This window comes from Lissotriton vulgaris, chromosome 7, assembly GCF_964263255.1.
Source record: "Lissotriton vulgaris chromosome 7, aLisVul1.2, whole genome shotgun sequence".
Lineage (NCBI taxonomy): Eukaryota > Metazoa > Chordata > Amphibia > Caudata > Salamandridae > Lissotriton > Lissotriton vulgaris.
In genome coordinates this window covers 601,438,451-601,465,175 of record NC_141695.1, presented here as the reverse complement: position 1 = coordinate 601,465,175, position 26,725 = coordinate 601,438,451, and the positions used below count along the sequence as shown (strand labels likewise).

Here is a 26,725-nt window from a genome sequence, read left to right as displayed (position 1 = left end):
AAGATATTGGCGAATGTAAAACACCTGAGATTATAAATGAATTGAGCCAGCCATGTTCCCCCAAGACCCAAATACCAACACCAATACCAACAACAGGAACATTAACGGAGATTGAGACTATTGAGATAAATGAAGTTGAGAATGTAACTAAAGCAGCGGGTTTAAATCCAGCCCCTATATTAAATAAAAACGGTGATGCTATAATTGAGGCACAGGAGCTGGACGCAGACACCCAATACACTAGGGAAGTCACCATTAATACAGATGGAGAATTAACTGAACCCTTAATCCTCCTTACTACCAAAGATGAAACTATACTAAATGGCGCTATAGGGGGAGGTGGTGGCGATAAAGAAAATGACCCCAGTGAGGCATTCTTTTCAGTCTCTGACGGAGGTGAATGGTCTGAAGATGAGGAGGAACGTAGTTCCTGTGTGGAGACGGACACTTATTTGGAGGATAATATCCCGACCACAGCCTTGAGGAAAAAAAAAGCTGACTGGGGTCAAGCGATGGAACACCAGGAGCATCAGGAGCTCACTTGGGATCACTCCTCCGCACAACCGCTACTAGGAAGCCCTCATCTGGAACAAGCTCAAATGTCACTACTTGAGACAATCCATCAGGAGATATTAGCACATCGCGAGGAGACACGTCAAGACAGCAGAAAATCACAGGCTGCCATGAGGAAAATGCAGGGGGTAGTGAGAAAGCTCTCCAAGGCTTGCGCCACCACTGGGGACAGAGTGTCAAATATAGAGGAGAGGGTGGTCGCTACAGAGACTGAGATGGCAGCTGCTACGGTTAAAGTCGAGGCCCAATGCTCCCAAGTTACAGACATACAATGGAAGCAGGAGGAGATGGAGAATCGTCTCCGAAGGAATAACCTTAGAGTCCTAGGAATTCCGGAGGGAAGAGAAGGGTCAGACATCCGAGCATATATTGTGAAACTTTTCCAACAGGCTTTCCCTGAATTGCCCGGATGGGATTGGACTAAAGAGATACAGAGAGTCCACCGTACTCCCTTCAAAATAAGAAGAAATACTAAAGAAGGAGATAAACCCAGGGCAGTGCTGATTTTTCTGGGGAACTTTGTACTCAGACAGGCAATCTCGGAAAAGGCAAGACCAGATGCAAAGAAAAACTGCGATGGTGTTTCTTTCTTTGTCCGCCCTGATTTCTGCCATGTGACGGTGGAAAGACGCTGGCGGTTAAGAGGGCTAATAAAGCCTTTTCAAGATAAGAAACTTCAAGCCTTCCTAATAAATCCAGCCCAGCTTAAGGTTATTAATGAAGGGAAGACATTATATTTCTCATCTGAGATTAAGGCCAAAGAATATTTGGATAGCCTAGACAAATAGTAGTAAATGTTCAGAATGAGGGGGAAAAAAAAAGAATGTAATGTGTAGAGTCCTCGTGTGGTCAGCTTGGTTAGGAGGTGTTTAAGTTGGTCTTTTCATAATTATGGTAGTTGTTCTTTTTTCCGGGTGTAACTTACTGTAACTAATCATGGTATTTTGGTATCCTCATTCGCAACTGCATGACCATCACACGCACAAACAAGTGTTGTGCGCCTCACAGTGTGGGAGGGTGTGTTGGGTGGACAGGGTGGGGGTGGTGGGGGGAAGAGGGGGTTGGGTGTGGTGGGTGGGCTCGGGGGGGTGAAAAAATGAAAAAAGACATAAAATGGAGTTCAGGATGCATCGCTATGGTCAAGATCATATTAGGACACAGGAACCACTTAAATCAGTCGAAAGATAATATCAAATCCTGGAGGCAGAAGTTGACGAAAGGTCAAATTAGAAATAAAGATGTCAGACATTAAAATATGTACATTGAATGTCGGAAGGGCTAAACGACTGGAGGAAAAGACAAAGGATGACCCATTTTGTCAAATTCAATAAAATTGATGTGTTATGCCTCCAAGAAACGCACCTCCCATGGGCAAAACGAAACCTCATGTCAATAAATGGATTTGATTTGGTTGCCTGCTCACTGCAAACCTCAATGGTCAGAGGGGTGGCTATTCTGATAAAGAAATCCTTGGGGGGGGGTTAAGAAGGTAAAAGCTGATAGCTATGGCAGATGGGTGATCGCCGAGCTGGAGCTAGGATTTACCATTTGTGTAATTTATGGATCGAATGGCGACGACCCAGAAATCTTTGATTTTTTGGAGATTGAACTTGCAGGTTGGGCTGTACCTATAATAATATGTGGAGATCTAAATATTTCTGCTAGCTGGGAGAATAATGTAAAATATATTGGTCGAAAATCACGAGTTTACAGGGCAATCAAATCCTTGAAAGAATCAATAGATCTAGTTTACATCTGGGGGGTCAAGGAGCCTAATAATTCGGGTTTCACATATTTTTCCAATCCTGCTCAGAAGCATTCTAAACTGGATTATTTTTTTATTTCTACACCAGAGATTAATAAGGTAACTATTACTAAATTACCAAGAATGCTATCGGACCACAACCCCTTAGTAATAACCTATCAAAGGAGCTACTGTAGAACAAATAGACCCCCATGGTCTTTTGAGAGGAGATTACTGGAGGATGCCAGATTTACTGCCCATACTAAGAGCTGGGCAGATGACTTTTTCTCAGCCAATAGATATAGTGCCACCAGGAACATAGTGTGGGATTGTTTTAAAGCGGCTCTGAGGGGAGAAACTATTAGCTATTCGACCAAATTAAGAAACGATGATAGAAAAGACGAAGAAAAATTACTTGATAGACTCATGAATATCGAGGAAGAGCATGTGAAAGTCATTGCATCAGGGGGAGACGGTAGCAGCAGCCATAAAGCACTTATGGCAATTAAGGCAGATCTCCAGAAAATCTCCACTCAGAAAGCGATGGTCGAATACCAGGCTACAAGAACCAGTCGATATGAAACTGGAGAACACGCCGGTAGAGCCTTGGCCCTGCGACTTAGGCAGGAACGGTCCAAAAACACTATTAAAAAGATAGAAGAAAGGGGCAGAGAGTACACAGAAACAACAGATATCCTCCGTGTCTTTAGAGACTTTTATAAAAAGTTATATGATGAAGAAACAATGATCGGGGGGCAGTATACGAACTTAGAAGACTCTGGTCCCTGTCTTGATCCCTCTCTTCAAGAGGAATTGGACAGAGATAGTACCGAACTGGAAGTTAAAACCGCCCTTCAGGAGTTAGCTCCAGGGAAGGCTGCCGGCCCGGATGGCCTCCCCTTGGAGGTATACAAATGTATCGAATCCGAAATCATAACCCTATTAGTGGACCTTTTTAATGGGATAGTATACAAGGGAGAAACCCCGGAATCCTGGAAAGAGACAAATATCATTATCTTCCACAAAAAAGGGAAACCCAGCGAGATTCCGGGGTCATATAGGCCGATATCCTTAATTAATTCCGATACCAAGCTTTATTCCAAAATATGGGCCTCTAGAGCGGTCTGGTCTCTCCGTGGCAGCACGGGTTTGTCCCTGGACGAGGCACTACCAATCATACAAGCAGAGCAATAGCTATATTTGACGCCCATGCTGCCACGCGGGGGGAAGTCGCCATGATCCTGCTCGACGCGGAAAAGGCTTTCGACCGTGTGGTGTGGAGCTATCTGTGGAAAATCTTGATAGGGAGAGGTTTTGGGCAAAAAATTATCGGAGCTCTAAAAGCTATGTACCTTAATCCTGTGGCAAGAGTTACGGTCATGGGCGAGAAATCTGATACTTTCAACATTAAAAGAGGAACCCGGCAAGGATGCCCATGTTCCCCAATTCTTTTCTCCCTATACATTGACCCACTTATTCAGGCAATTCTGGGATGCCCTAGGTTAAAACCGGTGGTAATAAATGGATTTGAAAATAAAATATTAGCCTATGCCGACGATTTAGCCGTCTTCACTGATGATCCCCAACAAGCAATGTCAACGTTGGTCGATCTGACAAAACAATTTGGTTCCAAGTCAGGTTACTTATTAAACGAAGCAAAGACCCAGATAATTTGCACAGGGAATGTGGTAAAGGCAGATTCCAGATATGTGGATGCAGCAGTATATCTGGGGGTCACAATTAACGCTTCTGTAGAGAAAATAGTGGAAGGTAATTATCTACCACTTATAAAATCAATAGAGTCTGACCTAAAAAGATGGGATGGACTGCACCTCTCTTTGATTGGCAGGATAAACGCAGTCAAGATGACGATGTTTCCGAAGCTTTTATATCTTTTTAGGGCCATACCACTATTTATTGAGGAAAAAATAATGTCAACACTGGAATCTGTCTTTATCAAGTTTATTTGGCAATATGGCAAAGTAAGAAGGTCAACAAGTCTTTTATCTCTCCAGCGGGAAAGGGGGGGCTTGGATCTCCCCAACTTAAGGCTATACCACTGGATCTGTCTTTTAATACAAATGAAAATACTATTTCAATCAGATGTTAATATTGACAATGTTAGACCAGAAGCATATCAACTCCCCTCCATTTATGAATTATTACTGGGAAGAAAGGCTACGGGTATCATGTTATGTGAAGTAGATCGAAGATTTTATAAAAAAGCAAGATACAAGATTATTGATAGTGCTTGGAGGGTATGGAAGGCCAGTAGAAAACTGTGTAATATCCCCAAAATTAATGCTCATATCCACATTTACAGATTGAGCCTCTTTTCAAGGCTTGGGATTGGAAGGGTCTTGAAAATTTGGAGGGAACTGGGCATTAATGCACTACGAGACATAATGGATGAAGAAGGATTTATGAGTTTTGAGGCATTACAAAGGAGGTACGGTATTCCAGATAATCACTGGTTCGCCTATACCCAGGTTGACCGCTCCCTGAAGTCCATTAAACCAAAGCCGCCTCCCCCTGAAAATAGCCCCCTCTTGGATGCATTGTCCAAAGGATGCAATAAAATCAAGCCTTTATACAACATCCTTCGGGCAGAGATCCAGGATGATGTTGATAAAACAGAGGTTGCATGGTCCAATAAATTAGGGAACCCGAACGTAGATGTTGACCTGGCTATAGCATTGAATAAAAGAATATTCAGAGCCACAAACCTAAGAGCTCAACACTATAAAACGGTATTTAACCTATACTATACCCCTGCAAAATTACACACATGGGGGGCTAGAGCGGACGATAAGTGCCCAAGATGTGGGGGGGGACAAGCAGACCTGCTACATATGTTCTTCTCTTGCACTCTCTTGACTCCAGTGAAGAAAGAGATTGAAAGATTATGGGAGGGGCTGCTAGGTCATAAGATCGATCTATCCCCTACCCTGATGATTCTGGGCACAGACTCATTAAATTTGGGCAAGGAAGAAGAAGCATTGGTGTTTATTTCTGTTGCCGTTCTTAGGATCTTGATTTCTGCGGGGTGGAAGTACACAGTTGCACCATCTTTTCAAATGTGGCTATCTAGGTTCCTTGGTATACACAATATTGAGACCTGCCTATATGAGTATAAGAGGGGGAAAGTACGGGACTTCGGAAGAAGGTTCTGAGCCCCGGTAACCAAATGAAGGGAGACTCATGTAAAAGATGTATGAATTGTCAATCCGCATATTTCGATGTTTATTAATACTGGAAATATAATTATGCACTCTGTCTCCCCCTACCATTTATATTCTGCTGATTTTATACAAGCTTTTCCATTTTAGAAGTCTTAACTATTTATCTAATGCATGTTTGGATTGAGTATTTATCTTTTGTATTTAAGGAACATGAGAATTAATTATTAAGCCTGTGTCCTGAATGATCAAAATATGTACTTTTAAAAAAAAATTTGTGATGTATTTTTGACTCCAAATAAAAATATAATAAAAAAAAAAAAAAGATAAGCCTAGAGGTTCCAAATAGGAAAAAACACAAATGACCACACCTGCTCAGGGATTGTTGGGATTTTGTTATTGAAAAACAAAAAAATGTGTTGAGTGGGTGAAACAAACATGATGCATGCTAGTCAAAAGTTCTCTGCCGTTAGTGCAATCGCAGCCTCACAGACTGCAATGAATACTTTTAAGGTTCTCACCAGGCAGCTGGAGATCTCCACCAGGTAGAAAAGCACATAGCCTCTACAGAACTGGAGAGCCAACCACCCCTCCTTAAATGACCCCCTATTATATGTTAAATAACGTGTAAATGTCTATTCTTGTAAGTAATTGACAAATGACAGTACAACATTTCTAATATATCTATGTCTGCGATGATTTTAATATGTTTATTTGTGACTGCTTATATGGTTGTGCACTGCACTCCGAATAAAGCTTATTTTGACTTCACCCCCTAAGACATTTTCTTTCAAACGTAACTGTGCTAAATCCTAGGAAATTATGTTCAATAAAAAAAAAGAATGTACGTAGGTAATAATAGTATGTGCAATTCTTGGGCAGGGAAGGGATGGTAAAGGAGTTCTGAGCGGGCAGTGATTTGTTCAGGCATCACAATGTAAAACTTTTTATAAAGGCTGTCTTTAGATCTTTCCTACATTAAAAAGGGTTGTGGTGGCTTTGTTAGATATGGACATGTTCTTTCAGAAACCAGGGTGAAGGTTCTGAAAATAAGTTAAAAGTTTATCTGCAGTGCTTCTCGCTAAAGAGAAGTTTACATTTATATTGATAGTCAATCGAAAGCATTCAAGCCTAGAGTCAATTTAGCGGTGGCATTGAGGGAAAGAAAGGCCACCTACTGAGAGAGCAGCTCATATCTAACAGGAGACAATGTTGGGATATACATTGTTTAGGTTAAGTCTGTTGCCTTTGTGCAGGGTGTGAAAACTAACTGTGGAACTTAGGGGCATGCTGAGTGACAGACCTGTAATCCACAGCAAACACTCAGTCACACAAAGCACGAGAGATATCAGCAAAAGTTTTGACCTTCAAAGCGCTTATTAAATCTGAACTTTTTTTTTGTTTCGGAACAAGTATATACGTTTAATCACCAATGATTTACGAATTTCCATCATCTAATTTACCAGCTGGAGACTAGGGTCTAGTTAAAAAAGTTTTGTTTTCAAAAGTAAATGTGGAAGGTCTCACGTGCCGTCATGTATTTTTTTAAAAAAGAAAGCCACAAAGCAATATATTTGAAACACGTTTGCCATTGGAAAGAGAAATGTTAATATAATTATTCGAGTAAAGAAAGAAAACTTTCATATTTTCAAATTGGTCGATCTTTAGTTTAGTGACATCTACTAGAAACCAACTACAGTACCATCATTATTTGGGGACTGTCTACATTGTTGCATTGGAGGGGGTTCATATCCTCTTTAATGAAAATATGTCTGACAAACAATAAGACGGTTGTTTTGTTTATTTGGTGAAAATCATCTTTGAGGGAAGACGCCTCCAACCCTCGATGGATCTTGCCACTGTCTGCAAAGAGAATGTTTCCTTTACTAAACAAAACAAGCATTTGCAATGCAATAGGTCTCGCATTAGGAAAGTTTGAGCTATTGGTATTGTAAATGACCAATTTTGTATTTATGTATTGGTTTTGAAAATAGCAAAATTAATATCTTTGTCATTTACAATGCCAATAGTTTTAAATTTCGCAAATGAGACAGCTATAGCATTTGTAACGCAATATGTGTTGTATTTACATGACTTAGATGTATTGATATTACAAATAACAATGGCTTGTAATTTTTTTAATAATTAATACGTAAAAAAAGGTTATTGTAAATTATAATGGCAATAGCTTAAACTTTTGTAAATAACTTTTGTGAAGATTATGTTCACTGTTTTTTATTATGATGAAAATGCAAGAACAGAAGTGAAATATTAACATCTTTTTGTGACATTTGTAATAAAGTTTAAAACATTGGGAGAACATATTTGAATCAGTCGTTGTTGAATGGTTGCACAGATTGATGCTGTGGTGGCGCTGAGTGTTGTTGTGGTGGCGACGAGTGATGCTGTGGCATTCAGTGATGCTGTGGTAGTGCAAAGTATGTTGTGGTGCCACTGAGTGATGCTGTGGTGGTGCTGAGTGATGCTGTGGCGAACCGATAGATAGAGTGAGTGTGATAGATAGATAGAGGGAGGGTGATAGAGTGAGGGCGATACATAGATAGAGTGAGGGCGATAGATAGACAGAGTGAGGCCGATAGAGTGAGGCCGATAGAGTCAGGGCGATAGATAGAGTGGTATTGTATGGAGTGTGTGTTGCATTCAGTAGAGTGTAATTATGTGGTGTGTAATTATGTGGCACTGAGTGGTATTTGGAATGTATGTTGCTTTGACTGCAGTGTAACTATGTTGCATATAATTGTGTGGCACTGAGTGGTATTTGGAGTGTATGTTGCATTGAGTGCTGTGTACTTATGTGGAGTGTAATTATGTGGCACTGAGTGGGATTTGGAGTGTATGTTGCATTGAGTGCTGTGTAATTATGTGGCATGTATTTATGTGGCACTGAGAGGTATTTGGAGTGTATGTTCCATTGAGTGCAGTGTAATTATGTGGCGTGTAATTATGTGGCACTGAGTGGTATTTGGAGGGTATGTTGCATTCAGTGCTGTGTAATTATGTGGCGTGTAATTATGTGGCACTGAGAGGTATTTGGAGTGTATGTTGCATTGAGTGCTGTGTACTTATGTGGAGTGTAATTATGTGGCACTGAGTGGGATTTGGAGTGTATGTTGCATTGAGTGCAGTGTTATTATGTGGCATGTAATTATGTGGCACTGTGTGGTATTTCGAGTGTATGTTGCATTGAGTGCAGTGTAATTATGTGGCGTGTAATTATGTGGCACTGAGAGGTATTTGGAATGTATGTTCTATTGAGTGCAGTGTAATTATGTGGCGTGTAATTATGTGGCACTGAGTGGGATTTGGAGTGTATGTTGCATTGAGTGCTGTGTAATTATGTGGCGTGTAATTATGTGGCACTGAGTGGGATTTGGAGTGTATGTTGCAATGAGTGCAGTGTAATTATGTGGCGTGTAATTATGTGGCACTGTGTGGTATTTCGAGTGTATGTTGCATTGAGTGCAGTGTAATTATGTGGTGTGTAATTATGTGGCACTGTTGGCATTTGGAGTGTGTGCTGCATTGAGTGCAGTGTAATTATGTGGCATGTATTTATGTGGCACTGAGAGGTATTTGGAGTGTATGTTGCATTGAGTGCTGTGTAATTATGTGGCATGTAATTATGTGGCACTGTGTGGTATTTCGAGTGTATGTTGCATTGAGTGCAGTGTAATTATGTGGCGTGTAATTATGTGGTACTGTTGGTATTTGGAGTGTATGTTGCATTGAGTGCAGTGTAATTCTGTGGCGTGTATTTATGTGTCACTGAGAGGTATTTGGAATGTATGTTCTATTGAGTGCAGTGTAATTATGTGGCGTGTAATTATGTGGCACTGAGTGGTATTTGGAGTGTATGTTGCATTGAGTGCTGTGTAATTATGTGGCGTGTAATTATGTGGCGTGTAATTATGTGGCAGTGAGTGGGATTTGGAGTGTATGTTGCATTGAGTGCAGTGTAATTATGTGGCGTGTAATTATGTGGCACTGAGTGGGATTTGGAGTGTATGTTGCATTGAGTGCAGTGTAATTCTGTGGCGTGTTTTAGTGGCACTGAGAGGTATTTGGAATGTATGTTCCATTGAGTGCAGTGTAATTATGTGGCGTGTAATTATGTGGCACTGAGTGGGATTTGGAGTGTATGTTGCAATGAGTGCAGTGTAATTATGTGGCGTGTAATTATGTGGCACTGTGTGGTATTTCGAGTGTATGTTGCATTGAGTGCAGTGTAATTATGTGGTGTGTAATTATGTGGCACTGTTGGTATTTGGAGTGTGTGCTGCTTTGAGTGCAGTGTAATTATGTGGCATGTATTTATGTGGCACTGAGAGGTATTTGGAGCGTATGTTCCATTGAGTGCAGTGTAATTATGTGGCACTGAGTGGTATTTGGAGTGTATGTTGCATTCAGTGCTGTGTAATTATGTGGCGTGTAATTATGTGGCACTGAGTGGTATTTGGAGTGTATGTTGCTTTGAGTGCTGTGTAATTATGTGGCATGTAATTATGTGGCACTGTGTGGTATTTCGAGTGTATGTTGCATTGAGTGCAGTGTAATTATGTGGCGTGTAATTATGTGGTACTGTTGGTATTTGGAGTGTATGTTGCATTGAGTGCAGTGTAATTCTGTGGCGTGTATTTATGTGTCACTGAGAGGTATTTGGAATGTATGTTCTATTGAGTGCAGTGTAATTATGTGGCGTGTAATTATGTGGCACTGAGTGGTATTTGGAGTGTATGTTGCATTGAGTGCTGTGTAATTATGTGGCGTGTAATTATGTGGCAGTGAGTGGGATTTGGAGTGTATGTTGCATTGAGTGCAGTGTTATTATGTGGCATGTAATTATGTGGCACTGTGTGGTATTTCGAGTGTATGTTGCATTGAGTGTAGTGTAATTATGTGGTGTGTAATTATGTGGCACTGTTGGTATTTGGAGTGTGTGCTGCATTGAGTGCAGTGTAATTATGTGGCATGTATTTATGTGGCACTGAGAGGTATTTGGAGTGTATGTTGCATTGAGTGCTGTGTAATTATGTGGCATGTAATTATGTGGCACTGTGTGGTATTTCGAGTGTATGTTGCATTGAGTGCAGTGTAATTATGTGGCGTGTAATTATGTGGTACTGTTGGTATTTGGAGTGTATGTTGCATTGAGTGCAGTGTAATTCTGTGGCGTGTATTTATGTGTCACTGAGAGGTATTTGGAATGTATGTTCTATTGAGTGCAGTGTAATTATGTGGCGTGTAATTATGTGGCACTGAGTGGTATTTGGAGTGTATGTTGCATTGAGTGCTGTGTAATTATGTGGCGTGTAATTATGTGGCAGTGAGTGGGATTTGGAGTGTATGTTGCATTGAGTGCAGTGTTATTATGTGGCATGTAATTATGTGGCACTGTGTGGTATTTCGAGTGTATGTTGCATTGAGTGCAGTGTAATTATGTGGCGTGTAATTATGTGGCATTGAGTGGGATTTGGAGTGTATGTTGCATTGAGTGCTGTGTAATTATGTGGCGTGTAATTATGTGGCACTGAGTGGGATTTGGAGTGTATGTTGCAATGAGTGCAGTGTAATTATGTGGCGTGTAATTATGTGGCACTGTGTGGTATTTCGAGTGTATGTTGCATTGAGTGCAGTGTAATTATGTGGTGTGTAATTATGTGGCACTGTTGGTATTTGGAGTGTGTGCTGCTTTGAGTGCAGTGTAATTATGTGGCATGTATTTATGTGGCACTGAGAGGTATTTGGAGTGTATGTTCCATTGAGTGCAGTGTAATTATGTGGCGTGTAATTATGTGGCACTGAGTGGTATTTGGAGTGTATGTTGCATTCAGTGCTGTGTAATTATGTGGCCTGTAATTATGTGGCAGTGAGTGGGATTTGGAGTGTATGTTGCATTGAGTGCAGTGTTATTATGTGGCATGTAATTATGTGGCACTGTGTGGTATTTCGAGTGTATGTTGCATTGAGTGTAGTGTAATTATGTGGTGTGTAATTATGTGGCACTGTTGGTATTTGGAGTGTGTGCTGCATTGAGTGCAGTGTAATTATGTGGCATGTATTTATGTGGCACTGAGAGGTATTTGGAGTGTATGTTGCATTGAGTGCTGTGTAATTATGTGGCATGTAATTATGTGGCACTGTGTGGTATTTCGAGTGTATGTTGCATTGAGTGCAGTGTAATTATGTGGCGTGTAATTATGTGGTACTGTTGGTATTTGGAGTGTATGTTGCATTGAGTGCAGTGTAATTCTGTGGCGTGTATTTATGTGTCACTGAGAGGTATTTGGAATGTATGTTCTATTGAGTGCAGTGTAATTATGTGGCGTGTAATTATGTGGCACTGAGTGGTATTTGGAGTGTATGTTGCATTGAGTGCTGTGTAATTATGTGGCGTGTAATTATGTGGCAGTGAGTGGGATTTGGAGTGTATGTTGCATTGAGTGCAGTGTTATTATGTGGCATGTAATTATGTGGCACTGTGTGGTATTTCGAGTGTATGTTGCATTGAGTGCAGTGTAATTATGTGGCGTGTAATTATGTGGCATTGAGTGGGATTTGGAGTGTATGTTGCATTGAGTGCTGTGTAATTATGTGGCGTGTAATTATGTGGCGTGTAATTATGTGGCACTGAGTGGGATTTGGAGTGTATGTTGCAATGAGTGCAGTGTAATTATGTGGCGTGTAATTATGTGGCACTGTGTGGTATTTCGAGTGTATGTTGCATTGAGTGCAGTGTAATTATGTGGTGTGTAATTATGTGGCACTGTTGGTATTTGGAGTGTGTGCTGCTTTGAGTGCAGTGTAATTATGTGGCATGTATTTATGTGGCACTGAGAGGTATTTGGAGTGTATGTTCCATTGAGTGCAGTGTAATTATGTGGCGTGTAATTATGTGGCACTGAGCGGTATTTGGAGTGTATGTTGCATTCAGTGCTGTGTAATTATGTGGCATGTAATTATGTGGCACTGAGTGGGATTTGGAGTGTATGTTGCATTGAGTGCTGTGTAATTATGTGGCGTGTAATTATGTGGCACTGAGTGGGATTTGGAGTGTATGTTGCAATGAGTGCAGTGTAATTATGTGGCGTGTAATTATGTGGCACTGTGTGGTATTTCGAGTGTATGTTGCATTGAGTGCAGTGTAATTATCTGGTGTGTAATGATGTGGCACTGTTGGTATTTGGAGTGGGTGCTGCATTGAGTGCAGTGTAATTATGTGGCATGTATTTATGTGGCACTGAGAGGTATTTGGAGTGTATGTTCCATTGAGTGCAGTGTAATTATGTGGCGTGTAATTATGTGGCAGTGAGTGGTATTTGGAGTGTATGTTGCATTCAGTGCTGTGTAATTCTGTGGCGTGTAATTATGTGGCACTGAGTGGGATTTGGAGTGTATGTTGCATTGAGTGCAGTGTAATTATGTGGCGTGTAATTATGTGGCACTGAGTGGTATTTGGAGTGTATGTTGCATTGAGTGCTGTGTAATTATGTGGCATGTAATTATGTGGCACTGTGTGGTATTTCGAGTGTATGTTGCATTGAGTGCAGTGTAATTATGTGGTGTGTAATTATGTGGTACTGTTGGTATTTGGAGTGTATGTTGCATTGAGTGCAGTGTAATTCTGTGGCGTGTATTTATGTGGCACTGAGAGGTATTTGGAATGTATGTTCTATTGAGTGCAGTGTAATTATGTGGCGTGTAATTATGTGGCACTGAGTGCTATTTGGAGTGTATGTTGCATTGAGTGCAGTGTAATTATGTGGCGTGTAATTATGTGGCAGTGAGTGGGATTTGGAGTGTATGTTGCATTGAGTGCAGTGTAATTATGTGGCACTGAGTGGTTTTATAGCGCATGCTGCCAACTAACTAATTGCCTCTTGGCACATTACTGACACCTAGTCAGTCCTATTAGCCGAAGGTTATCAATTTTAGGACTCATTTGCTGTACTTCTGACCAAACATATGAACTTCAGAATGCACGCATGCTTCCTAGGTAGCTGGTCTGCTCACCATGCCTTTTTACGGACTTTGTGGCTATGATTCTTTTGGGGGCGTCGGGGGGAGGCATAGCTACTAGCCCTCTTTACCACCATCTGTTTGTGGTAACCTTGTGGGTAGGTTGCTTATTAGCAGGCCATGCTGTTGCAAGAGAAGATGGCAGAGGTGAGGGTGAGACTGCAAGTGTCTGCCTACTTAGGCACCGACAGCCATTAAAAATACGGTAGCTAATAAGGGAAATGTAATCTGCTTCTCGGCACAGCAGGATGTGACATTGTGCTGCGTTACCTTATTTCCCAGCATGCCATCTCCCCTTGGCCCCCATTGATACCGGGGTCCCGCCCCCTAGCTTACCTGCTTCAGATGGGCGGCACAGAGGGGTACGCAGAGGCAGATGTGTTTGTTTGCCGGAGACAATCTCGTGCGGCTGCAGATGGCACTGCCCGGCAGCGGGCTTTGCTCCCTGACACCCCGTCACACTCCGAGTAGTGCTGGCAGAGAGGGGCTCCATCCCATCCTCTTTAAACATGCAGCGCTTCTTTTCTATTTTTTTTTTTTTAAGTGGAAAGGAAACTAGAATTCTGGCTGACTAAGGTATTTGGACAGGATGGTTTCCAGCTACGTCGCACACTGTGCTATGGTTTGGCATTTTGCAGTAACTGTTTTCAAGTACGGTGGGGACCCTCACAGCACTATGTGCCTCGCTATCCACAGGTATAGGTTGGGTGCTGCAAACTCGTGCCAAGTTCTTTAACTTGGGAATGTAACATTTAGAAATATCACGCCCCTCGCTTATCTGTTTGTCTACTGCAGAAGAGGTTAACTTTTAGTTATTTATATATCACTTAATAACAACATTGAACCTGTTTCTAAGCTTTTCTAAGTTTCACAGATAAAGAAACCGAGGCGGAGGGAGTGACTTTCTCAGGATCTCTGCCATTTGAGTCACGCTTGACATTTTGTCTGTGTTTCTTGTGGGCGAGGGCCCGGGGGAGAGATACCGCTAACTTTTTTTTTTTAATGACACCTGTCATGTGACAGAAATTTGGGTTGAACTTGTGAATGTTTAAAGACAACAATAATAATACAAGCATGTAGTGTCGTGTGCGGCAGAATTCGGGTTGTGAAGCAGGATTGAAAACTTCCAGTAGATACGAAGGGACCATCGGTCCATCAAACCCGGCTCTCTAGCAGGTGCTTGCAGCCGGTTGGCTGAACCTGCTTCACACTGGAGCACCTGAGGCTTCACATCCGCCTGTCGGGAAGGCCCTGCTGAGAAGAGAGCAGTGGACCCTGGCGCGGCACCGAGGGGGAAGGTTTGTGGCAGGGCCTCTACAGCGAGCGGCTGAGCCGAAAGGAGGCGCTGGACGTGCGAACTGGCCCTCGGCGTTGGAGCGCACAGGGCGTCGGGCTGACTGGCGGCAATGGTGAGTGAAACTCCTGGCAGAACGGACCGCACCTTGAGGGCCAGTGAAGCGTGTGTGTTTTCTGCATGGACCTGGACCCCAGCCACAGCAGTGCATTCACATATGTGAGAAGCAGTGGGTTCAGGGCCAGGCATTCTTACAAGCCCCAAAAGGAGCCCTGTTAAATAAAAGTTTATCTATATTGGACTAACGTTGCGGTAGTCTGTACGAGGAACATTGGACCGTAGTTGTGTGCTCCCTACGACATGGGTGCGTCTGTCGGTAATGCTGTTTTGCATTTGTACTTGGATTGATTTATGCATTTTATATTCCTTAGTTTAGCAAACCACCGCATGCAGCTTTTCTAAATTGATATTTCATAATTACAGAGCGGTTTTCGAAGTTGAGTGGATGGAAACGGAGCGCGCGTGCGCATTACAAAAACGAAAGTGACATGTGCACATGCATTTGTTCACGAGCGCGTACACAGAAGCCAATCTGCGGGTGTCCGGTCTGTATCACTTGGCAGACAAGACAGTAAAACAATACATCCTTCTGCGATACCTAAACGAGCACTGCACTGTGGGGGAGAGATCGGCGACAGTGAAGGTGCCTGCGAGAGGCTCATGTGGCGTCTCAAAATTGAAAGCAGGAGCGCGAGAACAGACGCTGCTGACGCCGCCGTACACGCTCACAGCTCATGCCAGCAGCAAACGCGCGCTCACGAGGCCAAATCCGAGATGGAAAATGCGCGCCCCAGTCTGGTGTCCACATATTCAAGCATAAATGTATACTAAAGTATACTGGAGGCCCATCGCTACGCTCGACCTAAAAAATATATCTCTAACTCCCATACTTTTTTTCTTCTAATATTCAATGCCTGCCTTTCCTAATAATAATTGGCATCCATCGTATTGGAGTAGTGGTGTCTGAATATATAGTTTCCTATATCTATGACTACTTAGTAACTAAATCCTGATGTCCTGTGGGTCTCTTACAAGAACATAATCTCTGTTTTCATTTTCTCTAACATGTGCAATATCATATTTCTTTTATTTAGCCCTATTCCGATCACTAACTTTCACTAACCCCAGTTTTACTTTAGCCATACTTATCCACTAGTATTTTAAACAGCAATCTGATTGGAGGCAATCCTTGTTCAGTATATTAATCCCAGATAGGTACAGTGCAGAACACAGTAATTTCAGCACTATGACTGATACTAAAAGTAGAGATTTTACAAACAGAGCGTCTCTCCCCAAACTGTAGATTACAACTGATACTCTTTAAATATTTACATATAATCTATCACACCCGAAGTATCTACACATGATAGGCTGTCTAACGATGCGCGCTGCCTACAATGCTCCGCACTGGAAGTCACATTCATGCACCTGGCCTGGAAGTGCCCGAAGGTGGCAGAATATTATCGATCTGTATGCAAAACGATAAGCGCCATTACACAAGACCTCCTAATGCCAGACTTTAAACTCTGTCTATTAGGATATGTTAAGGAAATCTCAGACACACACCAATGACTAGTAGCGATGCTATTGCTGCTGGCCAAGCGCAGGGTGGCAATGCACTGGGGTCGCAAACCAGCACCATCAGTAATGAAGTGGCTCGCCGATGTTTCATGCTGCCAAACGCAACTGACCACATACTGAGAACTCATGACCCCAGCAAATCGAACTCACAACATCTGGGACCCATTCACGACATATCTTCGGCAGCTTGAAAATACTGATGCAAATGCACTGGTCCCCACACACACCTGTAGCTAGACTAACCCTAAGACACCACACAAAGTCAGGGATACGATGCCAGGGAAACCCCAGGAAACACACTACCTGAACAACTATGAAAGCTGACCCCCACACAACATGCTCCAACTAAACCCAATGATGTAGTGTGTAACGCTGTACGTTATGTGGCTGGTTGTATGTGTCAAATCTGCTGTCTTTTACCTGATATTACCAATCTGTTAAATGGTAACATCCCCAAACAATGTATGCCCTGCTCTTGAAAAATAAATAAAGCTATTTATTTATTTATTCACGTTGAGATTTTACAGAGAAATGAAGGCAGCCATAGATAGAACTCAAAGATTACCTTTTAGGCCTTTCTTGCTTCTTGTTGCCTATAAAAGAAACACATTGGGATTATGAAAATGAAATTAAGGACTTCTCAATTACTTCTAGGTGCTTCGGCTGGTGCTGCTACAAGGATGGGAAACTACACATTATAGTTGGTTTTTAAAGGGCAGCTATCAGGGATCTTCAAGATTTTTAGTCTCCTGTCGGAGGCTCATTATGAAACAAACCTACTGGAAATGTAATGAATGGTTTGAGTCAGTCCTCCAGAGATTCTGGTGGAAAAGGTGAGAAATAAATGGTGCTTGTCCGCCAAATATGGCGATGTGCAATGGCTCAGCAATTGCTAGCGGAGAGTGTCAGGAACAATGTTTCTGCTATCTGTGGGGGGAGGCAGAACTCCTCTCATTGTCTTAGGGATGCAGTGACGCTCAATCAGCTATGAAAGGGGGAAAATTCAGCAAAATCAACTAGAATGTCTAGACTCCGGGTCCCTTTGTTCATTTATGTGCGCTTAGATTGTAAAGGCCATCATTTCATTTGGGTTTCTTAGGCTATAAAACCCATAGTTTCATTTAGTCATCGCAGTTAGCCAAACATATCATTGTGTGGCAGTTACACTCCTCCTGCTGTCAGAGTGTCAGTGGGGACAGTCACATCTCTCACACGGTCAGAAGAAGCAGCTATGCCTCAAGAGGTAGGAACCCTTATGTGCTGGGATACTCTTGTACTGACTGACATTCATTTAATATACTAGCATTTTCCTATTTCTATCCTTGTAGCGAGGGAGAGGCTAAAGTGGAATTTAACATCGGGCCATGTGCCAAGTGAAAGCACAGTTCCCTCTCATTCGATTTTGCAAGCGGCTCACCCAAACTACTGCTATCATTTGCTCACCATCTTTTACTCTTAGGAACTCCTGACTCTCCCCATTATGAGTCACACCTACAGTGTGTGTCTACTGGTGATATATGCTTGGGTCTCTTGTTGATTTTCTCTGCCATCGGTCATTTGGAAAATCACGCCAGGCTTTCCCTGGAAAAAGAATGCAAAAGTGTTATTTTATTTGCCAGAAAAATATGGTCATCAAAGTAGCAGGCTTACCTTTGGAACATCTTCATACTTGAAAGTGCAATATTCTAAGTAAGGTACAGTCAATGCCACAGAGTCAGTCACAAGGGTACAACTAGAACCAATTCTGTCGCAATCTGTACACATCTCCAACCCCAGTCATTATCAGAGCCAGTGACTCAAGCTACCACCAGTACTTGGGCCTTAATATACCTCGAGTGGCAATCCCCTCAGTAAACAACAGTGTCAGTACCCAAATCCCACTGTGTCAGCATGCACAATCAGTGTCAGTACCCCATACCATGGATATCAATGCCCAACCGCACTATCAGTGTCAATACAGTGTCAGTAGCCAGAGTCTCTATCAATGACAGTCCCTCAGTTATCATCGCAGCCACCACCATCTCCAATCCCTCAGTTTCCATGTGCAACAGTGTTATTGGTCACCATCAGAGCTCCAACCAAAATCTAGTGTTTGTGCCTTCATTCTCTAGGGGTGCCCCTAACCATTGGAATGAGAGCCAGTACACTCTACAGGATCCACTGGGCAAGAACAATATGATCACAAATATACTTATGGTAAAACCACATACCGTTTAGAGTAGTGGTGCATACAATGCCATTTAAACTAGACTGAAAAACTGTCACTTTCGAGAATCAGTGAGTATTATTTTCAAAAAATATATAAATTTTGCTAAAAAGTACTGAAAATGTGGAAACATAATCACTTTACCATGTCCAATGGTCCTGGTAAGGCTTGCACATACTAAAACATATATTACAATTATGGGATAGCACACATCAGACTTTTAGTGCTGCATACTGAAGTACAATATTTACCAGACCAATCAAGTTCAAACTAGTGATTTTGCAAGAAGACCATCAATGTGTAATCAAGCCTCCTTTCTAGGTGTGTTTGTGAGGTACAATTCGTAGTGTAAGATGACAGCAAAGAATATATTCTCAGTCAACAGCCGAAACTTGTTTCATCCCACAATGAGACCTTTTTTAAGGCTTCAATTCGTAAATGTACATAACAATACGTTTATGTTGAGGTCAGAATTATCTCTAAAAGTGTAATATCTAATATGACTAATTGGTTAAGAGTCTGTTAAGCTAATCTATCCAATTCAGTTAATATGGGAATAAAAAGAGGATAGAGTCTCTGCAATTTTGGCGCTGTGTCTACTAGTTGGATGTATTTTTTTAAGTCAAATCTTCCCGCTTCTGTACCAGCATTGGTCCCATCGGTCAGAAAACTCAGCTTCTGCAAATTTCCTACAAGGCTGACCTAGTGAAGAGACTGTCTATGGAAGACACTACATTTATGCAGGGCAACCCCCGCCCCAGAAGCAGGGTCTATGAATTCTGCATGGAGCTATTTTTTGTTTGGAAACCATTGCTAATTAAGTACAGCCCTGACCTGAAGGGTGAACCACATGATTCCATGTCTTAGGACTGCGTTTCTAATCTTGGTCTTTCATTGAACATATAAATGTACACATTGGGCTTTATTGTCATTCACATTTACTTTTACCTGCATCACTTACATAACAAACAACTACTATGCCAATTACTAGATGTACTACAAAACAAGTTTTTTCCCCAGGATGTTTTTATTGGTCAAAAGCGATTTAAACCCAAATTTACGAAAAGGGAGTTGGAAGACCAATATTCAGTCTATCAGGGCAGTTTTGGGGCATTCTCGCTCGGGTTGACCCAACCTGTGTCAAGCAGTCAATGACCAAACTGCGCGTCTTAGATTCACTTCATGCTTTAGATCTACAAGCATTGAATGACAGAATTATCTGCCTCGTGGGAATGAAACACACTCTTAAAAACAGTATGGCAATCTTTTGTATTGAAATGCACGCATTAAAACTACAGTTGCACGTTTTAGAAATCCCACTCAAAATCAGCAAGTCCAACCAAACACAAGGCAATTTTCAACAATAAAATATGGTGTCATTTAATAAAGTCATCACAATGCCATCTATCATTTCATTTCTGGGCCTATCCACCTTAGGTTATGGTCGATGACAATGCCTCAATAGACCTTTAAGTACTTATGCAGACATCCACTCACTTTGTAATTGGGTACTTTTAAGGCCTTGTATGGAACCTTCCCTTTTGCCCATTCTTCAATGCTGGGCAGGTGACAGTCTTGCTAACGATTGGCATTATCTTTTTTGCTAGCAGTGCGCCAAGATGGATTATTGACAGTTTATTTCTGTTCCTGTTTCACTCACTGTTTGTGTAGTTACACCAGTTTGAGATAGTCAATAAGTTTGTCCTGTTACTCTCTTTAATTCATTACAAATTTTACTGCAGAAGAGTGGGCCGAGGAGACTCACAGACAGTATAGATAATGTCAGCTCAGTGCCCCCGCCACATAGTCATCGAGGGAAAGACACATTTACATAATTTATATTTGTTGAAATACATTCGGTGAAAACACCAAAATTCAATGATTCTCCCTTTGGGCCTTCCAAGCTTATTGTCATTCGCCATCATCAAGGGCGCCCACATCCTTTTCCCACGGCTCCAATTAATTTCAGGACGGTGTCAGGAGAATAAAGCACTAAGGATAGGTGTAAGGTAGATATCTTACGTTTTTCCATATCACCTCGAGTAGTTTGCCACTCCAGTGGGCTAAACTCAAGATGTTCTGTCAGGTCCCGGATAGGGTAGAAAGTTGTGTCTCAACTGCATATATCTAAAAACAGGCTTTTGTTTAGATCATAGTTCCCCTGCAAGTCCTCAAATAAACATAGATTGGGGCTCTCCAAAACACCCTCAACTTTTCATACCCTAATGCCATCCCATCCTTTAAAACCTTGCAATGAATCAACTTGACCAAGCCTCGCCTCCCAATCATAACAGACTTCCCCAAGTTGGTCTACAAGCCAGCCCATGTCTCACCGGGTGTGTCTCCATCCTTTCAGCATCGTAATCCCTGCAGGTATGGTGAGGGTCATGTGAGAGTTTCCAACACCTAGATCATGGGGAGGTTACATCGCACCATATGATCCATTTCTCTGTCTTATTCGCTGGGCAATGTGTTGTCATTCATTAATGACTAACAGCTGTTAAGTCAGCTGCTCCAAACCCCCCATCGTTAGGAGAGTTACAGAATTTGGTTAGAGAAATAAAGGGCATTTTGTTCTGCCAAGAAAGCATTGCACCATAGTTATCACGTGAGCAAAGTATTCTCAAGGGATTTCATATAATTTTAAGAAATGAGAGCGACCACTTTCCCAAAATATTCAACCGGTCTAAATGAGGTATTGTGCATCAAAAGACACGGTGACCGGGGGTCTTTGGTGCTTTTGTAGAGTTGGTAAGAATTATATGAGAATACCAAGTAATAGGGAGGTTAACCAAAAAAATCGGAAATTGGTTGGATACACCATCAGTTAAAGACTTGGTATCCTATCTAAGTGACAACAGTGAAAACATTTTGTTAGCAACACCTTGGTCTGCCAAGGCAAGGCATTTGGCTGAAAAATATGCGGGCACCTTTAACTCGTCGGTGAAGAATCTTTCAACCAAACCCACATCAAAGAGCAGCATGGGAAGCCAAAAGCGAACCTAATGAAAATCCAGCAATAGATCAGATCAAAGCCCACAGTCAGAAATAGATATCAGAAGCTCTTCAGATTAATGGCAAATGTTTAACAAATCTCTTTATGTTGCTTTTGAAGAGACTACCAAGCTTTACAGAGTCTCCTATGATCGGCAACCAGAGACGGAATCTTAAAGATCATTAATAAGTGCAGGGCAGATAGTGCCACCACTCACTGTGCTTTTTAAGCATGAATATCTCCCTCTGGTCAATATATTTAAACTTGTTATTCAAAGTGTGCTTTAGAATTACGGACATGCAAAACACTTGGTTGGGTTCTGTTTTGCACCCCTTACACAGAAATGGCCCTTGATCAGATCTCAAAAGCTACAGAATGATGGTTCCGATTGATGGAGTTGCAAAATGATATGGCTCTTTGTGAATGGAAAGTGTTGGGCAAATGAAAGCCAACATATTCCGTGGCAGCACTCGACTATATGCATGTTTTAAAGATTTTCAAACTGCTTTTGAGGACATAATTGAAATCTTCTACGGAACAGGCTGCATCGATGGGCAATTCCAGAGATATTACTCCAAGGTCCTGCAGTGTCTGTATCACTACAGCTGGGTTTGTATCAAACTAGAAGGGTAATAAGATCTCTGAACCAATAAAAACAAATAGGTGCTTGAGATAGGACTGGGTGACAGAGATATTACTCCAAGGTCCTGCAGTGTCTGTATCACTACAGCTGGGTTTGTATCAAACTAGAAGGGTAATAAGATCTCTGAACCAATAAAAACAAATAGGTGCTTGAGATAGGACTGGGTGTCAGCTCCCATGCCCTTCAATGTACCAATTTTACAATATGCTGACAGCATCATCTACAAGACAAGAGAGGTGGTGACCTACAGACCTACTTACTGCCCTGGAAGCCTGTTGTGACATCAACTACCAGTTAGTGAATGTCCCTAAAATGAAAAAGTATTATTTGGTTTAAAAAAAATCTAAATGTAAAAGGACAGTTACTAGATATTCAAGGGAGCTTCCATTACCAGAGTCATTTGAAACGAATATCTTTCCTTATAGCAATATGAGAAAGGTGGCCACCGTTTCAAACACTTTATAGCCCAAATCAGCTTTGTTCTTAGCTATGTTATCACGATTACCTAGTGAGATTATAGGTACTTCTTTTACTCCCACTCTGGAAATAAAAAGGGCAAACATTCTTTCAGCTTTATGCTACAGTAACAAAGATTTTCATGTTAGGCTATCTTCATGGGTTGGCCTGCTCCAATGCAATCTATTCATGCAAATGTTCTGCCTCCCACAGTTGTCTGTTCAAGCGTACATTACACTAGGGTTTGGACTGATAAAGCATCAATGAGCCGGCATAGCTTCAATATTACGGTGTTGCTACAGGAATAAGTATGCTCAATGTGATTCCTTAAAAGCTATTTCATAGGATTAGATAAAAGCCCAACAACGTAAATCATAACAGCTGCTGTTGCACCCTGAAAAATGCTTTAGATAATTGATGTAATACTTAATGTGGTATGGCTGTGTTCTTTAGAACCTGGGCTTTTAACATGACAAATCATTAGTGGGTCTATCGGAATAAATTGATAATCATTTTCCGAGTTCATAGGGGGTTATCCAAGCTCTCCTCCTATATAGTCAATGTAAATAGATTTATAAGAAACACACAAGCTTAAGAAAAATAGAATATGTATTATTGTGGAAGCAATTTCGAAATAAGAAATGCCTTCATGGCACAACGGTCTCCTCCCTTCCCTGGCTGGGCTATCTGGGTTCACGGGCTGGGAGGCTCTAGGCATTTGCAGGGTGGGCGAGGTCCTTCATGGTCAGACCCTGAGGTCCTTTCAAGATTTGCAATAAGAATGTACAATGCATAGATCACAATTCTATAAATACCTTCGGCTCACCATGCCTTTTCCCCATATCTCACACACCAGGGAAACGTGCCGGACTTCAGCCCCATCAAAGCTAAAGTATTCATTGGGGAACTAGGGGAACATAAAATCACCAAGATCTACTGAACGTTGGTAACAAACAGAACCACTACCCTTGATAAAACATGAGCGGCGTGGCAGCAAGATATCGGCCCACCAGATGATGAAGACTGTGCAGAGGCACTGGAATCCCCAGGAGCTGCGGCAATTGCGGCACAACTACGATATATCCAATTTAAGTATCTCCATAGAGTATATTACACCAGATATAAGCTCTGGCGGGCCAGACTGATTGTATCTCCGCTTTGCCTGTGGTGCCAAATGTCTGATGGTACTCTTATACACGCACGGTGTGGCAGTCCACCACACTCCCTAAGTTCTGGCGGGGGTCTTTACATGTGTATCAGAGGTTCTCGAGTGGCTATCCCATACACACCTCGCCTAGCCCTACTCCACATCACAAATGATATTGGGGGTAACATTTATAAATGTAATTTATTACTTTTGGGCCTTACATTAGCAAAGCGTGACATTGCTAGGGCATGGAAGGACGTGTCCCCACCACTTGCTGGGGTGCGGAAAGAGAGTCTTGACTTTTGTTTGGAGTTAGAGTTGCCAATCTTTAGAGCGAGAGGTGGCCCGCAGAAACACTCCAAGATTTGGAAGAGGTCGGCGGAATACAGTGGGATATCTCTGGAACCTATCTCAGTGGCCGCCGTAGATTAATATGTGAAAATTAAAGTGGAGATATGCGATAGACGTAGTTGTGGGTTTAGGATTAACAGAGCACTGTGGTTTGACCCGATATGCGATGTAGCAGTAACATGACACTACTGTTCCCTGTTAGGCCAATATGCTGTAGTGTAGTTCCTATTTTCCCTATAGGCCCTGCGCATTGGATAACATAAACAGCAGTGTAGACGTAGGACTGAGGTCTTCTAGGTCTCTACTGACTATGTTAGACTTAATTTAGGTTTGCGCCAGCTAGCTCAGAGGTCACTGGAAACTTTCTTGAATGAATAGGAAGGGATCAGCTTCCCTGGCTCAGACAAGAAGGGATTCAGCTTCCGACAACCGCATAAACATGACAACTTTGCTCCCTCAGAATAAGAGTCAATCTCTAGAGTCGTGTGAAACAATAGACAGTTATTTCACTCAGTCAGATGTGCATACTTAGTTTCACCAGGGTGCAGAGAATAGTGAGACGGGCGTTTTCAATAAAAGGTATTATTTATCGAGCAGTCTTCCTTCTCATGCAAGAGAAAGGAATTGCCACAATTGCAATACTTAATGTAAAGTAAAGTACGTACAGTAAAAGGAGTATTATGAAATAATACTGTAAAAGCATTGATATGGTTTCTTAGCCATAAGACAATTAAAAATGGATAAAATATATATACATATATACAAAGGCTGACGTCCTCAACTGGTGCTTCTAAACTACGCCTACCCCGGTGTACCTGACCTAAGCCTAATACGTGGGAAGGAGTAAGTAAGTAGCAGTTTGAGTTAAGTAGGTTTGTTGCCAAGGATCTGTTCAAGAATTCTCTCTAAGGGTTTAGTCAGCACTGTACCTTGGGAATAGAATGTAGGAGGTCTGGTATCTCTCTCTCAGGACTCGATATCCCAGTCACCCGCAAGGGTAGGCTGGAAACGCCGGAGCTGGATTTTCTCGGCAGGAGAAAAGACAGCGTCTTTCTCAGCGCGTCAAAGAGGAGGGGCAGCGTCCGTGGGCTCTCCGCATCTGCTGGGCTCTCAGCAAGTAGATTAGCTGCTCTGCTCCGAAACCACCACCGTGTGTTTGCTTAAGGCCACGTTGGTATATTTATACCTGAAAGGTGCAGACTTTGACGTAAGGTTTGAACATAAGACGTCAATAAAGATGTCACTAAGAACTGGCCGTTCTTACAGTGCTCGCAGGAGTTCTATTACAAATCAAAACAAAGCAAGCGGGGATTTCCCAGGTTGCTGGAGGTTTGGTGTGTTGAAAGAACTCGTTGTGCTTTCTAGGAATCTAAGGAAGTAGCTTTTGCCATGCCTTGGGCTGCAAGGGCGATTTACTGAAATATGGATCTGCTTCTTATGCCATTATAGGGATATCTATTGATTATAGCCGTGTAAGGGCATAAAATGGTAGTATTGATTCAGGTTCCTAGATAAAAACACTACAATGCTATATCGCTGTTGTTTTTCCATTGCTTGATAGATATGAAAAAAGTCAACATCTTATTCAAGTGCATGTATCCTGTATTACAATACAAGAGGCTTCGCTGAAGGATGGTATGACCCGGCATGATGACCGTATGAGAACGGACCCCGTCCCGCTATCTGACACGGAGTTAGGTATTGATGACCCACGTTGACATATCACGCACTGGCCCGGATATCCAACTGGAGAGAATATAACAGCACCTACTAGGATATAGGACATTATTCCCATCTATATACCGAGACTACGGACCCTGTTTTTTCGGAATTCCAGAGAATTTCTCACGTCCATCAAATAGAAAACAGAAACTCCTTTGAATGATGAAAGAACGCTGTAAGCCCGTCTGGACCGACCTATAAATGATGCTAGGTCGAAGATATTGTTATTAACTATAGCCCATTCTACACGACTCGTTTATTACAGAGACCTTGATTCTTGGATTCATAGTGTTGTTCCCCTGTCCCTCGGTACCTCTTGGCCCTGATGAAGGTGTGGCCTGACCTGGCCGCTTCACCGAAACGCGCGTAGGCGTCTATGGTGTTGAAGACAGTGATCCCTAGTCATCTCTTGGATCGGCCCCCCCTTGTTTCTCCAGCCAATATAGCTTGTCTATATTTAAAGTGTATTTCCGTCTGACCTTCCATTCAGGCACTTGTGTACCTTGAATTGATTTTTAATTGGAGCTATCTAGTATGAATGTTGTTGTATGACTGTGTCATGAGTGAAGAATGATGAGGTATGAGTGGTTCTGTGTGGGACTTCACATTGATTTATGAGAAGTATTTTATGAATTGTTATTTTGTTGAAATTAATTGTCGAATATGTTTACCTAAAATTTATATAAAAAAATGTTTTCTATCACTGTATAAATCTATAAAGATATAAAAGAAAATGA

The 26,725-nt window shown here is 41.9% G+C and overlaps 1 protein-coding gene across 1 annotated transcript in view; it reads right to left on the bottom strand.

Moving 5' to 3' along the window:
* FBF1 (Fas binding factor 1) overlaps positions 1–26,725 on the bottom strand; it is a 615,519-nt gene that overhangs the window by 572,266 nt on the left and 16,528 nt on the right. Inside the window, exons 2-3 of the mRNA XM_086930722.1 lie at positions 17,912–18,049; positions 17,034–17,061 (exon numbers count right to left, since the gene is read on the bottom strand). Coding sequence (XP_086786848.1) covers positions 17,034–17,061; positions 17,912–17,914 — 31 coding nt within the window. The 5' untranslated portion in view covers positions 17,915–18,049. The remainder of the gene's footprint in view (positions 1–17,033; positions 17,062–17,911; positions 18,050–26,725) is intronic.